General features: G+C 42.5%; 1 protein-coding gene across 3 annotated transcripts in view; it reads left to right on the top strand.

Moving 5' to 3' along the window:
* The window catches only part of SLC35F4 (solute carrier family 35 member F4), a 171060-nt gene that overhangs the window by 115135 nt on the left and 37966 nt on the right, over window positions 1-17959 (top strand). The window contains exon 1 of one of the 3 annotated variants that reach the window (XM_089523632.1): window positions 11846-12205. The exons of the other annotated variants lie outside the window; for them this stretch is intronic. Within the exon in view, the coding sequence (XP_089379758.1) occupies window positions 12130-12205 (76 nt within the window). The 5' untranslated portion in view covers window positions 11846-12129. Of the gene's footprint in view, window positions 1-11845; window positions 12206-17959 lie in introns of those variants that run through there. 3 annotated transcript variants of the gene reach the window in all.

The following is a 17959-nucleotide window of genomic DNA, read 5'->3' as shown; positions in this document are numbered from 1 at the left end:
ATCCTTGGATGTTCAAGTCTTATAATATACAGTGGCATAGTAAAATAGTGTCCCTTATATAAAAATGACAAAATCAAAGGCTTGTTACAGACTGCCAAAATAAAGCTGCTTCGGGTCTCTTTGGAGGTATGCTATTTAAAGGATGCATGCATCCTAAGAATCTGGAAGCTGCACCAAAGCTGCACTCCAGTGCTTAGGAATGGAGTGTGGCTTTGGCACGACCTCCGGACTCTTAGGACCCATGCATCATTTAAATAGCATACCTCCAAAGAGACCCGAAGCAGCTTTATTTTGGCAGTCTGTAACAGGCCAAAGTTTGCTTTTGGGAATTAAAAAAAACACAACTGTTTTCAAGCCATGGACGGTGGAATCAGTGGATGAAGAATCCATGGCTACAGAGGGCCAACTGTAGGTGTGTGGAAGACTGAGCTTGAGTATGCCCTGGCATCCCAGGGTGGGAGAAAGATGTAAGTTGCTGCGTAACCATTTTCGTGTCCACAATTCTTTATTTTTGGGGCTTCAGCATACTAGGAAGCCTGAAATGCAGTCATACCAGACAAAAACAAGGGTTTGGAAAGGATGCAGTTCCAAATTCCTTTTGCAAACAACACACAGCCTTGTTCCCCTCCCTCCCTCATTCTAATTCTTGTCTAATCTCCATATAATCCTCCCTTAATGCTCTTCACTGGAAATCTTGCTTTCTCTCAGCACATTGTACAAAGCAGATAACACCACATAGCCTTCTGGACTGCATGAAGGGATAGGAGGGGGATTATGGGGTAACTACAATATAAAATCTGGAAGAGGGGCTAGAAAAACTCGCTCTAATCAGCCTGGGCAACAGAGGTGGATTAGCTTTATTTACCATGAATTAGCACTCAACTTGAGGAGTGTTCCTTCACTCTCGGGAACAAGAGAAGTGGTCCGCGTCACATCTGGTTAAATGGAAATGGGATTGTACGGTGGATCTGGGACCCTCCTTGAGTCCATGCCTGGGACCTGGATTGTAACCAGTTAAGAGATAAATGCAGGCAAAGAGGGGCACCATCCGAGGAATGGCAAAACAGGTAACCCCAGCTCTCTTGCTGGTAGTGCTTCTAAAGGTAGGTTTTCATCTGTGAAATGTTGGAGAGTATGATGCTGACCACATCAGAATGTGGTGAAGATGGCAAAAATTATTAACAAGGATGAACACAAATGCTAGGAAAGGCTGCTGCAGTTTGCTTTTGCCTGAGCCTACTGGAAAGGACAAGATTCCACCATATTCTGATCTGTGACTGAAATGATTCATTCATTCAAGATTCCTCTCCTTTGCTCCCTGCTGAGTTAATTAAATAGAAACTACTTTTGCATTTTGAGTTCAATTTGCAGCAACTGAAGTGAGCTGAGAACAAAAGGGAAAAGTGGGAGGAAGAGAGAAAAACTGGGACATTGGAAAACCAGCTGAGAAAGTGGGCTGGCAGAGGGTTAATTGGGATTGTCTCTGCCAAACTGGGGCAAGCTGGAGGGTGTGTGAATGAAGCTATAGAAGAAAAGAATCCTGGGGCCTCAGGTTCTTTTGCACTACAACTCCCCCCAAGAGCCAGCATGGCAAGTGCCTGAGGATGATGGAATTTATAGTTCTTTGACATATAGGGACCCTTGATTCAGGATCACTGAAGGCAACCATGTTGTTATTGTTGTGTGCCTACAAGTTGTTTCAGATTTATGGTGACACTAAGGCCAACCTATCATGGAGTTTCCCTAGCAAGATTTGTTCAGAGGAGGTTTGTGATTCTCTTCCCATGTGGCTGAGAGCATGTGACTTGTCCAAAGTCACCAATTGGGTTTCATGTATGAGCAGGGAATTGAACCCTGGTCTCCAGAGTTGTAGTCCAACACTCTGCACCACCAATAAACACACAAAATCATTTCACATAACCCCCCCCGCCGAGCATTTTCTTGCCTACTGCCAGCGTTGCTGTCTTTCCAGCACCATACGAAAGAAACATTTATTTCTCCTGTCCTTTTAATGTAGTTTAATGAGTAATGAATTTTTAAACATATCATTTATGCTCTCTATAAAGCTCACTTTGTTTTTGTAAACTGCACTAGAAATTACACTTTAACTATGGAGTAGATTTATTGTCCTGAGCATTAGGTGAAGAAGACCTTTTAAAATTTTCCCAGCTATTCCAGGAACTGTTTTTTTTAAGAAGCACTTTTAGATTTTGGCACTGTTTTATCCCTATTTTGCCTTTTATTGTGTCTTGCTGGTAGTTTTATCTTGCCTGTATCTGACTTGTTTTATTATTGCAATATGCTACTTTCTATTTTATGTTTTTAATTTGCACAATGCGCAGAGGACTTCAGTTATGCAGTGGTCTGGAAAAGTAAAACAAAAACTAGAAACAATGGATAAATTAATGGATAAATATTCAAATAGTAAATTGTTATTAGTCCAGAAACAATAGAACATAGTGGCCTAATTCACTGGTCCTGACTGTGGTGGGCCCATTGAACCAATTGAAGCAATTTTGTTGCAAGACAAAAAGAGAAAAACTCTCTTACTTCTACCCTCTCTGTTGGTTCCAACTAGTGTAAATCCACCGAATCAACTGTTGAACACTGAATCCACATGTAGATGAATTTGGTTGATTCTGTGGGTCTTCGAATCATAGAGTTGGAAGAGACCCCAGTTGCTATCCAGTCCAACCCCATTCAGCCATGCAGGAAGACATGCAGGAATACAGATGGCCATCCAACCTGTGTTTAAAAAACCCTAAAGAAGGAGAGTCCACCACTGCAAGGCAGCATATCCCACTGTCAAACTGCTATTACCGTTGGGAAGTTCCTAATGTTGAGGTGGAATCTCTTTTCCTGTAGCTTGAACCCATTATTCTGGATCTTATTCTCTGGAGCTACAGAAAACAAGCTTGCTCCATCCTCAATATGACATCCCTTCAAATACTTAAACAGGACTATCACATAATCTCCTAACCTTTTCTTGTCCTGGGTAAACATACCCAGCTTACTTGAAAGCTCACAGATGGATTTTTCTTTTCTTTTCCCAGCCTCTATTTCGCTTGTGATTTCTATTTTGATGGTCATACTTCTATACTTTTCGATGGACAGGGAAGGGGGACAGGGAGGGGGTATACCTGTTGTATAGGGTATACTTATATGATGCACAGGGAGGGGGTATACCTGTTGCATGCAGGTGAACATAGGTACAAAGGATCAGGTAGCGGAGAATGCTGTTTTTCCCTCACTGAAGCTTTATTATGTTGTATATGGCAAACACACTGTTGCAGCCTGACACAGAAAGGCTGCATTTCTCCTGTACCTCAACACAGAATGATAGGTGTGCCACAAATGGGCTCCTCCTCATTGGTAAAACACCAGAAAAGAAGACTCTAGCAATGAAACATACAATCATATCCAGCTTGCACTTTTTGCATGTGAGCGTGGGTGATACGTGGGTCAGGGACAGATGAAATCCTGGAAGATGATGTCATCCTCAGATGCTTGGAATGAACTGGTGCTCAGGAAGGTCCTTTATAATCAGATTGTATGACTAGCCAGAGAAATGCAAAAGTTGTGGGTATGATGATGATGAGGGGACAAGTTCAGTTTTAACTTTAATCACTGAGGGACAAAGGCAGGTGGAAGGATGTTGCCTAAAGCCAAGGTGGGTGGCTGACCATATGAATGATGGAGGGCATTTTGGAATCTGTTGTGTGCAGGCTGGGAACCAGAAGAGATGTGATAGCATCCTGGTGAGGCTGGAGTGTTAACCAGTGTTATAATATGTGTAATGTGTCGGGATGCCATTGTTTTTGTCCAACTCACTGTTGATGGATTGGAGTTTGTGAATATATTACAATTTTGCTGTTTTAAGTGTTCTGCAGCCAGGTTTTTTTTTTGTTTTTTGTTTTCCCATTCCTAATATCTGATTTATGTCCATTTATCCTCTGGTACAGAGACTGGCCTGTTTGCCCAATGTAGAGTGCTGAAGGGTGTTGTTGTGGCATATACAGTCAGTCCTCCTTATCCATGGATTTTTTTTTAATTTGCGGGTTCAAGCATCCATGGCTAGAAAATACATTAAAAATATACAAATTTCCATATGCAAACCTTGATTTTGCCCTTTTATATAAGGGACACCATTTTACTATGCTACTATAATGAATGGGACTTGAGCATCCATGGATTTTGGTATCCATGGAGGGTCCTGGAACCAAACCACAGCTGATACCAAGGGCCAACTGTATAACATTAGAAGATGGACAAGTGCAGTCCTTCCTGGGCACCACTGCACACCATTCATCTGTAGACCAAGTCTGCAAAAGCTTATGCTACAACCTCTTTCTCACAGTTACCACATTACTGCACTACCTTCTTATAGTGCTACTGTTCCATTTTAACTGCTCTGGCTGCCTCCTGTTGAATTTTGGGGTTTGTAGGTCAGTGAGGCCTAAGAGCTGAGAACTCTAAATGCCCCCTCCCTAAACTGCAAATCCCAGAATGCAACAGGAGGCAACCATAGCAGTTAAAATGGAATAGCAACGCTATAAGAGTGTGGTGTGGTAATCTAGAAGGTCTCAAAGGTGCTGCAAGACCCCTCTGTATGCTGAAAATAATGCTGACTGTGACAGTAGCAGAGGCACTTCACATACCACAAAACTGGGTCCATCTGCACCTTCCCTACCCCAGTGTATGTTGGCTCTCTCCAATCCATCTGGTTTTGCAGTAATGAAAACAAAACTCTTTGGCCCACTTGAGAGGCCATACAGAGTATGGAAACACCAGTCCAGATTAAAGTACTGTATTGGCAGTGCACTGATCACATTCCACACTTAAACAAACTCACAGACACAGTTGATGTCTTCCAAGTCCTTGGAGATTCCTTATGTTGAGTTATGATATATTTACAAGCTCTCCTCACTGACTCCCATCAACATTCACGGTCTGTAGTAACTGTGCAGTGTTCCAAATATCCACAAACAATCTAACCCACATAACACCAACCCACAGGTGCTCTGACTCCCAGTGCACTTATATACTGAGATGGCTAAGTGTCATCACCTGGTGCTACTCAGCATGATTGCTCAAAACATTTTCACCACAATTTAAAGGAACATTGTTCCAACAATCCTCTCCAAAATATTTTGAAACGACAAAGTTTATGTAGCAGAACAAAATCAAATCAAATACAGTGGCTCCTTGTTATCTGTTGGATAAAAAAAATCTGCGGATAAGAAGGGCAGACTGTACATTAGGTTACACAGATACAAGTTGGCATTGTTGCCAGCACAAGAATCCACAGGTAATCTATTCAGCTAAACAAGAGCCCTGGTGGCACAGTGGTTAAATGCCTGTACTGCAGCTACTCACTCACAAACCATAAGGTTGTGAGTTCAATACCAGCAAAAGGGATGAAGCTCGACTCAGGCTTGCATCCTTCTGAGGAGGTTGCTAAAACAAGTACCCAGATTGTTGGGGGCAATTAGCTTACACTTTGTAAACTGCTTAGGGAGTGCTTAAGTGTACTGATAGTGGTATAGAAATGTACTTGCTATTGCTAATACACAGGAATCCAATCAAAGCTTCCTCATCAGCTAAATAACAGCTTTCCACTCATTTCAGTCTTCTCCACCTCAGTTTTCCCAAGGAATGTATGTGTGCGGATACAGTACAGAAAAAGTACCACTGATGTGACCATACGTAGTGTTGCATCATGTTTCTTTTTGTGCGGTGTTATACTGGGCATAAATGGGCTCCTCCTCACTGGTAAAGCAGCAGAAAAGAAGATTCTTGGTAGCAACGATACATTCAATCATATCAGGCATGCACTCCTTGCAGTATTTGCAGTACATGTGAGCATGTGTGATATGTGGGTCAGGGACAGATGAGAGAGAAACAAACTAAAAAAAATCAGGGTTAGCTTTGCTATGCTGGAATCCTCTTGGCAATTTAGGCCAGTGTAACCGTGTGTTATGCCAGCATAACTACTTTTTCTGACATTGCGTAAGAAATTATCTAGTACCTCTTTACACAATATTTGTTTTTACACAACATTTCTACTGAACTGCGCACTGAATGCCAGATGGTGCCTGGTTAAAAACTTCCAAAGGAGACTCCACCATATTCCAAAGCAGCATATTCCATTGTCAAACAACTCTTACTGTCAGGACGTTCTTCCTAACGTTGAGGTGGAAGCTTTTGTCAAAATTCATAGACTGAAAACTAGTGTTAATGTTGTTGTGGTTGTTGTTGTTCACTGTCAAATCGACTTCGACTGATGACAACCCTATGAATGTGAAACCTCCAACTAACCCCAGTTATCAACTGACCTCTTCAGGTCTTGCAGACTCAGGGCTGTGGCTTCCTTGAAAGAAGAAATCCACCAATAGTTTTTTTGTTGTTGTTCTGCTGCCTTTCACTTTAGAAAGCATTGGTGTTTTTTCCAGTGAGACATGTTGCTTTGTGATATATCCAAAGTATGACCACCTCAATTAGTTATCTTTGCTTCTACTGAGAGTTCAGGCCTGATTTACTCTAGGAGCCATTCATTTCTCTTTTTAGCAGTCCATGGTATCTGTAGACCCCATCTCTAGTGCAACACATCAAATCAAATCTGACACATCTGTCAACTGAATGCATGATCAGTCTTAATCCGCTTCTTTTCTAGAATCCTTAGGGGATTTTTTAAGGAATTCTTCTTTTTTCAAAATAAAATAAGCGTGTTGATTGAAATGGAAATTTAAAACCACGTCGCCTTGCTCTCAGGGTGTGTTTACTGTGGAGCAAAGGTGCCCACCATCTCCTTAGTATCTCATTCACGCCTCTCTTTCTGACTGAGATTGCATTGTTTGGCTATTTTGCCCCATAAATCACATTAATATTCCAGCCCCGTGAAATGAGTTGGTAATGGGTCTGTCGCTTGTCATCTGCTGACTACTGCTTGTCCTTAAAAGCTCTGAACAAAGTGACAGCCAACGTGAGCAATTTTCTTCCCACTTGCCGACTGACCAGTCAGTTAGTCCCAGCGAGCCTTGGCAAAGGTTATTTCACAAAGGGCTGGATTAAAGATGAAGCTAAGGATGCCATAGTTGGGAAGCACAGGCGATACCCTACGCAAGATGCTTGGAGGCTGCAGAGTAACAGAGCGCAGTCAGGGTCAATCTCACAACAATAGTAATAGCATTTACATTTCTGTACCACTTCATACTGAACTAAGCAGTCCCTAAACAGTTCACAATTTATAAGCCAATTGCCCCTAACAAGCTGGCTATTCATTTTACCAACCTACAAAAGGATGGAAGCCTGAGTCAACCTTGGAGCCCCTCAGGATCGAACTCACAGCGTTGTGGCTGCTGTCTTGGTATTTAATCACTGCACCACCAGGGCTCTCCCCACTCTCTCATAGGGTTTTCAAGACAGAAGATGTTTAGGAGTGATTTCCCATTGCCTTCTTTTGTGCAGTACCAGCTCCTTTAGAATTAGCTATGGTGCCACTTCTGTTGTCCCTGAGAAATCCACTACCAGTGCCACCATCCAGTACACCCTCCACTACAACTGCTGCCCAGTAGCTGTTTGGCACATTTAGGGGATGTTTACACAGGCCAAAACAAACCAGTTTCCACCCAACCTCATGGCACTGTGTCTACATGATGCAATGTCCAAAGCCCCAGTTTGAATGCTGACCGCCTTTGGGACATGAGGCCAGTTCCTCACTGAATCTGGCCCATCCCTCCATTAAACCAGATTAAAATGATTTACTTATGTGCACTTGTATGTTTTTAATTGTACTGTTTTAATCCATGCAGTCAGGCCAGCCACATGGCCATGGAATTGTCTATGCCAAACTAGACAATCTTGTCAAGGGAAAACCTTTACTTTTAACCTTTCATTTGTAAGCCACTTCATGCCCCAATTTCAGGAAAAAAGTGTTGTCGTCGTCGTCATCATCATCATCATCATCATCATCATCATCATCATCATCTAGTTTATTTATTTACATTGCATACAACCATAAAACAATCCAATACCATGTTAAACCTAAAATAGGACAATTAAATCAGTAGGAAAATATACAAAATAAAACTGAGATTATATCTTGTCACTAAACAATTTAAAAGCTTCTCTTTTGGACAGGGCTAACTTAATATATTTGGCCATTTGATAGGACACATAGTAATCAATTCCTGCCTGTAATAATATCACTTGTTTTAAGGGAACAGCATTTCTGATGTGTACAACAAGAGAGTCAAGGTATTGGGCTCTCAGGTCCAAATACAAAGAACATTCCAGAAAAAAATGATGCAAATCTTCAGGGCACTGTCTGTTAGTTTTTGGTAAGCCATCATAATGCCCTTTAACTTTAATAATAATAATAATAATAATAATAATAATAATACTTCTGTTGTTAACCACTTTCAAATCAATCTCGACTCATGGCAACCCTGTGGATGAGAAATCTCCAAGACCCCCTGTCCTCCACTACTCTTCCAAGTTTCTGCAGATTCGTTCCCTTGTCCTCCTTAACTGAGTCCATCCACCTAACATGTGGTCTTCCTCTCTTTCTAATTCTCTCCACTTTACCTAGCATTATTGTTTTTTCCAGTGAGTTGTACCTTCTCATGATGTGGCCAAAGTACGACAGCCTCAGTTTGGGGCTCAACAGACTGACCCGAAAGAGTGGGCTGGAGCTGCCTGTTTTTGCTCCTGAGGGAGCCTGCAGTAACCAAACCATGCAGCTCCCTCTGTGTCTTCTTGGCGCACGCGGCTGCTGCAATGAGCACACTGTTGGTGCACTGTCACGCATTGATGATACACGCACAGCACTGCAACGTGTGGATGCTGCACTGCACTTGCGTCATCATGACGGCCCCCATGTGGGCAGGGTCGCACCATGATGGCGCCGGCATCACATGCTAGGGCTTGGGAGGGTGCAGATACTCCGCACTCCCGAGCCCTAATTTTGGCCCCCAAATCCCCAAAAGAGTGATACTTTTATTGGCCAACCAAAGTCTGCATTTGCACTGTAGAAATAATGCTGTTTGACACGATGTTAACTGCCATGGCTCCAACATCTGGATTCCTGGGATTTATAGTTTTACAAGGTCTTTTGTCTTCATTGCCAAAGAGTGCTGGTTCTTCAGAAAATGACAAATCCCAGGACTCTGGAAGAGGGAGTCATGGCATTTAAAGTGGTGTCAAAATGCATTATTTTTACAGTATTGATGATCCCCACATGTTTTTTTTCCCTAAAGTGACTACAATAAGCTCTCATGGTTATTTTTGCTAAACTATAGTTATTTTAAAGTCCTGGGACTACAGTTATTTTTCTAAAATTGTGCCAGTTGCTAACTCCTAGAGAAGAGAGGGTTGGGATGTTAACGGCTATTGATTCCATTTTATAAAGCAATTTCCCAAGCTCTGTTTTTCACACATTTAGAGGCACTCTGTATGAAAAGCCAACATTTTTGAAAGGTGGAGGAGTGGAAGTGGCCATCATGTAGGTATTTATTCATATGCCACCTCTCATCGCAAGCCTTGCACAACGGTTTGCAGCAATCAAAACAACACAACCAATTAAAAATACAATATCCAATCCAAACATGAGGAGGGCAGCAGAGAAAAATGCAGAGATGGGTCGGATGCTTTGAATATTTTAAAAATAAACTATTGTGAAGAAGCATGTATGGTGCTTGAAAGACAATAGCATTAGCACCAAGTGCACTTCTGTATTCATAAGATCACTCAGGGATGGCAAGAGAGTATCTGAGGAATTCAAGGGCTCTTCAGAAGCTCCCTTTGATGGGAAAGAAGTTCCTTTATCCCAGAATATTTGCAGCTGAAATATTGTTAGTGGCTTCTTGTTGTAATTGTATACCTTCATGTTGTTTCTGACGTATGGCAACTTGAGACAGGAATGCAAGAATATGCTCATGAAATACTCATAGAGGCCAGAATTCTGTTAGTAACCTATGCCCATCAAATTGTTAAGTTGACTAGGTTGTACTGAAGCTGGAGCAGGAGCTGTCAAAATCGCCATCTCAAACCTGTTAAGACCGGAGTATTGTTATGGGGGCCATAGAGTTCCTTCTTTAGGGAATCCAGGCACTAGAAAATTCTCTTAGTTTGAGCTGCTAGAAACCATTGGTCCCAAAGACATTCATGCACTTCTGCAAGTATTTCTCATTCTGTCTGTTCTGTATTCTTATCTGAAGACTGAGCCTGTTGTGCTGGACATGGGTTTAAGTTAAACAGAGAAGTGCAGAGGACATTAAATAATACTCTAGTTTCTCATCAGATTGAATAAATCTTTCTCATTTTTCTAAGGATTTCTATGGATAGGAACCTATGCACATATAAACCCAGGTTATGTGTATGTATGGCCCTTTTTTGGATGGTGTGAAGTAAGTATTCACCATCTGGAATCATGTTGGTTTCTTTTGTGTTGTGTGTTATAATGTGCCCTTGGCATCCACTGTTTGTTCCAGGACCCCCTGTAGATGCCAAAATCCACTGAAGTTCAAATCCAACTAAATACAGTAGCATAGTAAAATGGTGTTCCTTATATAAAAATGGCAAAATCAAGGTTTGCTTTTTGGAATTTATATTTTTTTGAATGTTTTCAAGCCATAACTGGTTGAATCCATGGATAAAGAATCTGTGGATATGGAAGGCTGACTGTGTGTGCCTTCAAGTTGCCTATCAACTTAATGATTATCCCATTAATTTCATAGACAAGGAGCACTCAAAGGTGGTTTTGCCAATTTCATCCTCTTATGCATGTGCACATCCCCCTACAGAAGTGGTTGGACATTTTTGTCTAATGTAGAATGCCCATATTCAATCCAGTGATGCGGAAGCAGGGTTCAACTTGTTCTGCCATTGTGCATGGGTGCTCATTGCAGATGGCTGTGCATTGTGAGATGGGTGCATATCCACATTATGGATGGATAGACATTAGACATGGATGCACATTGTGAATGAGTGTGACTGACAGTGGTTGTGCATTTGGATGCAAACTTGCTGCCTTGGTTCAGTTGTGTGGTTGCGCCATTGAACACAAAAGTTATGCAGGACCATTAAGGTGTAACTCTGCATGCAGAGATTTTTCACAACTCTGATGTAGGAGCCTGTCAAGTGCCTGATGTGGGAAGGCTTTTCCACAGTTAAGCAGGTCAAAGATCCAGCCACCTTGCGTTCTCTGCTGGGAGAAAGGAGAAATATTAATTAAACCAATAAATAAACAAGTAGGAGACTGTGGCATGATGATTACAATGCTCAACTGGACTGGGTTCAAACCCCCCTCTCTCTGTGTGCTTTCAAGTGACTGTTGACTTATGATGAGCTCATTAATTTCAGAGGGTTTTACTAGGCAAACGTTGGGCCAATATTTCTTGACAGCGGGCCCCTATTTATCTCTAAGCTTGAGCTACCTCTCAGGATTATTGTGAGAATAAAACTGGGGCAGTGGTAAAAACCAGGTGCACTACTTTTGGAGTTGATGGGAGCTCAGATATGGAAGGTGTTAGGAAAAGCTGTCAATTATTTAACTAAGAAACCTTGTTCTCTCCCCCCCCCCTCCCAAATATTAGACCTTAGAAGGAGAGAAGGTTGTCAGGTTTTGCAGCTGCCATATCCTCTCATCCGTTTTCGTAGCACGAAGCCCCAGCAAATTGTCTTGCCTCCTTCCCTTGCCGTCGCACGCCTGATTCGTGGGCACGCTGGGAAGGATGTTATTTTGTGCAAACCGGGTGCTTTGATTCAGAATGGGCTTACTCCATCTTCGAAGTTGGAGGAGGGTAGGTTGGGCAACATGCAGAGATAGGTAGGCTAAGATATAATTAGGGTCTTGCTTACTGAACCACTGGTCCTGCCGGGCCGCTGCAAAAAGGTTGCTTCTGAGGTCAAGCATTGTTTGGATGTATTGCAAATGGTTTCCCCGGGAAACAGGGGAACTGTCCTCCTAGCTTGCTGCGGCATCATCTGAACAGCATCTTATCTTTAGACACAGCAGCAGAGAGGTACCTTGTGGTGATATTTTGGAGAGAAAAGGGGGGCACTGAAAACAATGTGGCGGCAAAAGGCGAAGAAGAGATTGTAGCATCACAGAGCGAACAATCCCAGAGAATGAAGAAGCACACTGCGAGAGTGGCACCGGTAGAACCTCTCTGTCTTTCCACATTAAATTCACCTAGATCAGACGGTAAATGTCTTTTTTTTCCTCCCTCAGGAAAGGAATAAGCTTCCATCTTATTCTGTGTTCTCCTGAAAACAGTAATTAAAATAAAAAGGGAGAGGGAGGGCAGAGGTGGGGGAAGACACCATCTCTGTGTTACAAAAGGGCCATTTGTTTAAAAGCGTTGGATGTGTTTAACAGACTTTTTATTTCTTCATTTTCCTTTGCAGTCTCAAAATGTCTGGCTTTGACTGGGTATAAAAGAATTGTTTCTGGAGAGAAGGGGAGAAGGAAGGTGGGGGTGATAGAAACCAAACAGAGGAGGAGAAAAGTTGTTCATCTTTCTTATTTTGGGTTCCTGGTGTGCTGCAGAACCATCTCTTTTGGTTTGGCTGTTATCATTTGATCATATTGCACTGCAAAGTTGTGCATTCTCTTTCCCTAGTTTCCCCAGTTTGAAAGGTTGTATTATCTTGTGGCACTCTGCAAAGATTACCTGTCTACCTTGAAGGGCTCATAAGTTAAAACAGCATTAAGAAAAGGAAAGAAGAGGGGGAGTTGAAGGGGTGTTTTTATAAGACGGTGCAGACATGCGTGACTTCAGTGCAGTCTGGAATGTTAAGTCAGAGTTATGCTTTTTAATTTTGTTCACATTTCAACCTGCATGCACTTTGGGTGTCATCCCAGGTGTTCCCAAATGTTCCCAAATAATGTCCACCATTATTACCAGGAAGCTTTGTATTTCCCTGGAGTAGGAAGAGAAAAGGAAGAGGAAAGTCATCTGTCTGCCATCTGGAGACAGTTTGGATCAACTTCGGAGTGAGCGAGTCAACCGAGAATCCATTGATCAGGCGGAGACAGTGTTGGGTCATTTCCTCCGATATGGTTCCTAGCTTGGACAAGGGCTGGTGTTGCCAATGAGTTGCAGATGCAGTTTGCTTGGTGAGCTCCAAGTGCAAGACTATGAGTGTATCCACACTATGGAAATAATGCAGTTTGACACCACTTTAAGTGCTTGTAGCTCCATCCTATAGATTCCCGGGATTTATAGTTTTACAAGGTCTTTAGCCTTCTCTGCCAAAGAGGGCTGATGAAGAGAAGCCTGGACTGATGAGAATCTTTACAGTTTGAGAGTGTATTCTGCATTAACTTCACACGTAGCCTTTTTGCAAAGAATTGTGTACAAAATTCGCACATTTGTGCATATGTGCAGAAAACAGCATTTCCTCCATAGGAAACAGCTCCCCCCCTCCCTTGTACCGGAAACATCTTTTTCTGTACAGAAAATGACATTCCTGTACAGAAAATAATGTTGTAAAGCAGTTTTCACAACATTTAGCAGTAACAGTTTCTTGTCTGCTCATTGTGCAATTGGTCATTATTTTCCTGCCTGGAGATAATCTAGCCACATAATTCATGCACCAGTAACTTCCTGATTAGACTATTGCAATACATTTTATGTGGGCCTGCCCTTGAGGATGACTCAGAAGCTGTATTGCAGTGCAGCATCTAGATTGCTGTTGAACATCTTACAGACAAAATGACACTGGCTGTCTAGGAAGTCCATTGACTGGTAGTGTGGTTTTGTCATGTTGACATTCAAAACCTAAATGGTTTGCGATTTTGATACTTCCAAGGAGTGCATGCCCAAGAATCCAGATCTGTTGGAGGACCCTTCCTCTGTGGAAGGACATGGAAGAGAGACTTCTCTGCTTTGGCATTTGGTGTGTGAAATGTCCTCCACTTGTTTCTGATGCTGGCTTCCTTCTTGTACCAAGTTAAAAGATCATTTTTATCAAAACTTTTGGGGGAGGGATGATTATTTTATCCAACTCTGTACAAGTACATGGCTTCAAACTATGCTAACTTACTTTAACTTGTTAAACTGTTGCTTTTGGACTGTTTTTAAATTAGAAAATAAGTTAAAAACAGTTCAAAGACAACAAATTAAGAAGTTAAAGTGAATTAGATTAGAATAGTTTGAAGCCAGCTGCTTGTATTTGGTTTTGTTCATTTGTTTTGATTTGCAGATTGTTTTAGAATCATGGAATCATAGCGTTGGGAGAGACCACAAGGGCCATCCAGTCCAACTCCCTTCCATATAGGAATACACAGTAAAGCACCCCCAACAGATGAACATCCAGCCTCTGTTACAAACCTCCAAAGGAGACTACACCACCATCTGAGGCAGCCTATTCCATTGTTGAACAGATTTTAGTATGACAAAGTTCTTCTTAATATTTAGGTGGAATCTCTTTTCACATAGTTTGAATCAACTGCTCTGTGTCCTGGTTGCTGGAGCAGCAGAAAACAAGCTTGCTCCATCCTCAATATAGCACTCCTTCAAATATTTAAACAGGGCTATCAAATCATCACTGCACCTTCTCTTCTCCAAGCTAAACATACTCAGTTCTTTAAGTCTCTCCTCATCAGACTTGATGGTTTCCAGACCTCTCACCATTTTGGCTGCCCTTCTCTATACATGTTCCAGTTTGTCAATATCCTTTTTGAATTATGGTGCCCAGTACTGAACATAGTGCTTAAGTTCTTTTATATATGAGGTTTTACCTTTTTTGGCATAATGTCTGTATTCAGTTCATGGTTGAAGAAGCAGTGCTGAATATGCAGCACTATGTGATGGCATTGTTCATGTCATGTGCAGATGTGCATTGTGTGTTACAATTGTGCATTCAGTTGTGTTGTAATTCACTACTGCACAATTGTTCACTTAACTCTGTGAGTGTAGTGTTGCACTCTGTGTCAATGTAGGGTCTTGCCTGGAGATGCAGAACATGTGTGTGTTTGTTTTGCAATGATTTTGCACATCTCCCTCCTTGGAAGTCTTTAAACAGAGGCTGGATGGCCATCTGTTGGGGATGCTTTGATTGAGAGTTCCTGCATGCCAGGGGGATGGATTGGATGGCCCTTGCGGTCTCTTCCAACTATATGATTCTATGATTCTGCTAGTCGAATTGCAGACTTGACTAATTTCTTAGTCTGATGGCTAGACTAGCAGGAATCAGTACAGCATCCATTATTAGATGGGGTATATCAGCCCAAGATAATTTTACTTCAGCTTGATATTTCCACTTGTGGTCAACTGGCAGGAATCCAGATCAGAAACAAACCTAAGCTCAAGGCTGGTTGAGCTGCACCAGCAACCATAGAATTGCTCATAACAAGAATATTTTTTACAGTAGAACCAGGAACCCACAAGTTCTTTTGCCGCCAATGTCATGCCAAAGATTCCTTTCTTAATGCAAGTGTGAAAATGAGTTCAACAGGGGCACATCGTTGCAACCAGTAATGCTTAGTCCTAGGTGGTGGAACTCTGGTGGTTAGCCCACTCCCTGCTTTCTGCCAGTGGGCTAAAATCTTTCTATTTAGGCAAGCGTTTGATTGATTTTTCATCATATGGCAGAAAAAATTTGAAGCTGGTGATGCAGTGTTTTTATATGAGATATTTAGCCTTCCCTATCAGAGAGTTCTGGTGCCCCACCGAACAGCAAATTCCAGGATTCCATAGCATTGAGGTGTGGAAGGTAAAGTGGTACCGAATTGCTTTATTTTTGCAATGCAGATGCATCCTTAGTCAGTGGTCTAGCTGTAGCATTTTGGATCTGCTAGACTTTCTTTTGGGAAAGACTTTCAACTCTCAGAGATCTCAAGAGAGCCTCTGCAAGTTGGAGCAGAAATATAGTCCTAAACTGGAGAAATTATCTGAAGAGACATAAAGCAGCTTTCAAGGCATCTGATGCATGAAGCATCTGCACTGCAAAAATAAAGGAAATGATTTCTGCCCTCCTTTGCCTTGGCTGCCCTCTCATTTGTTTGTACAAAGTGCCAAGTGACTCCAGGAGCATCTGCAGTGGGTTGTTGGAGTGAGTGGTGAATACATAAAAGCCAAAAAGTCTTAGAGATATTGGCTGGAGTGCACCCTGTCGCTTTGCGGTTTGGAGCACATTCTAGCAAGGCGCTGAGCTGTGGCACTCTGAAAGTACACTGTCCTGGACTTTGCAGCCACTGTGATGAAATATTGATGTACTGTTGTTCTCCTTAACACTAGGGAAGAAGATTTGGGTGGATCAAACAGGGTCTGCAAATTGGGGGCAAGTGCCTTCCTTCTCTTCATTGCAAAAGTAAGGGGATGGGTGGGAAGGAAGACTGACAAGTCCTTTGTTACAGAGTTTCTAAATATTTGGGGTTTCAGAAATGTGGATAAATAGCAGGTTGGGCTGTTCTGCAGCTGGGTTGTCTTACCTTTCCCTTCCAAGTTATTTCTGAGTTGAATTCTGCAGCAGCATATATATCACCAGCTCTGTAATTTGCAGCTGAAATGCAAGCTGTCTTATTCAGTTACGTGAAAGGCCCATTTGGAGTTCAAGTTTAAATTTGTCCTTAAAAAAGAGAGAGAAAGAGAGAGACAGTGAAGGTAGGAAGGAGCACAGGTACTATTTACAGAATGTTGTCACAGCCAGGCTCCAATGAGTTATTGTGGAGATGTGGACCTGCAGGCAGCAACAGTGAACTGGGTCAGGGACAGGAAGACATAAAGCTTGGTGGTGTCATTGCAAGTTTGACAGCATCAGAGATGTGACAGAGGAGATGGAGTGTTGTGGACAGCCAATGCCTCATAACATCTAGGTCAAGCTTAGTGGCATCATTAGGGGGTTTGGTGGTGCGGCCCACCACTGAGTGACACCCCAGAAGGGAGGATGACACCTGGTCAGGCCCTCATCCTTTGCTCCCCCCATGCACTGTCCCTGTGTGCACTCCCACCATCCTGCGCCATCGTTGCACTTGCCCCCACATGCTCCCATTCCCCATGCCATCCTGTCCTTTTCGTTATCAGGAAAAGGCTAGGGTGGCACAGAGCAAGGGAGCACCCCAATGCTCTCCGGAAGCCCTGACCTGTGCACCAAGTGATACTTAGTACAGGGACGCCACTGGTCAAGCCTGAAATATGATAAGTTTGTATGTGTGTGTGTACCTTCAAGTTGTCTGTTGACTTATGGTTTGTTGTTGTGTGCCTTCAAGTCGTTTCCAATTTATGGTGATCCTAAGGTGAACCTATCAAAGGGCTTTCTTGGCAAGTTTCTTCAGGAGTTTGCCATTGCCATCCTCTGAGGTTGAGAGAGTGTGATTTGCCCAAGGCTACCCAATGGGTTTCCAAGGCCAAGTAGAGATTTGAACTCTAGTCTCCAGAGTGATAGTCCAATGCTCAAACCACTACTTGTAGGGTTTCCAAGGAATAATCAGAGTTCCTTCCTCTGAAGTCTAGCCTGCAACATCTAGTATTCATTGGTGGTTTTCCATTCAAGGACCAACCAGAGGTGACCCTGCTTAGCTTCCAAAACCAGATGGGATCTAATGCCTTTAGGGTATTTAGGCCATTGAAATATGTTATGCTGCATGTTTTATCCTGTTGCTGTGGATGCTGACCTTGTCTCATGGAGACCTTAGGATGAGCCATCTCCATCACTCCCTATGCTCCACTATAAAGGAACTATCTGAGGTCCCGAGTCTCATCCTCCCAAATAATTTCAACTCCTAGAACAGCTGTTTGAAACGCTGGAGTAAAACTCAGAGTGGATTCACCAATTCATTGACATGGGAAACACTATAGGCCTTATCATCTCCTCTCTCAATGAATGTCTCCAGTCAGTAATGGGCTGGATGAGGAAAAACAGATTGAAACTGAATCCGGACAAGACAGAGGTGCTCACGGTAGCGGCTCCAAAACCAAGAATTGGGTTGCAACCTCCAGTCCTGGATGGGGTC

This window comes from Sceloporus occidentalis, unplaced genomic scaffold (genome assembly GCF_023333645.1).
Source record: "Sceloporus occidentalis isolate IW3139 unplaced genomic scaffold, rSceOcc1.0.p SCAF_4, whole genome shotgun sequence".
NCBI classification, from domain to species: domain Eukaryota; kingdom Metazoa; phylum Chordata; class Lepidosauria; order Squamata; family Phrynosomatidae; genus Sceloporus; species Sceloporus occidentalis.
The sequence above is the reverse complement of the archived record's forward strand: the minus strand, read 5'-3'. Positions and strand labels throughout refer to the sequence as shown.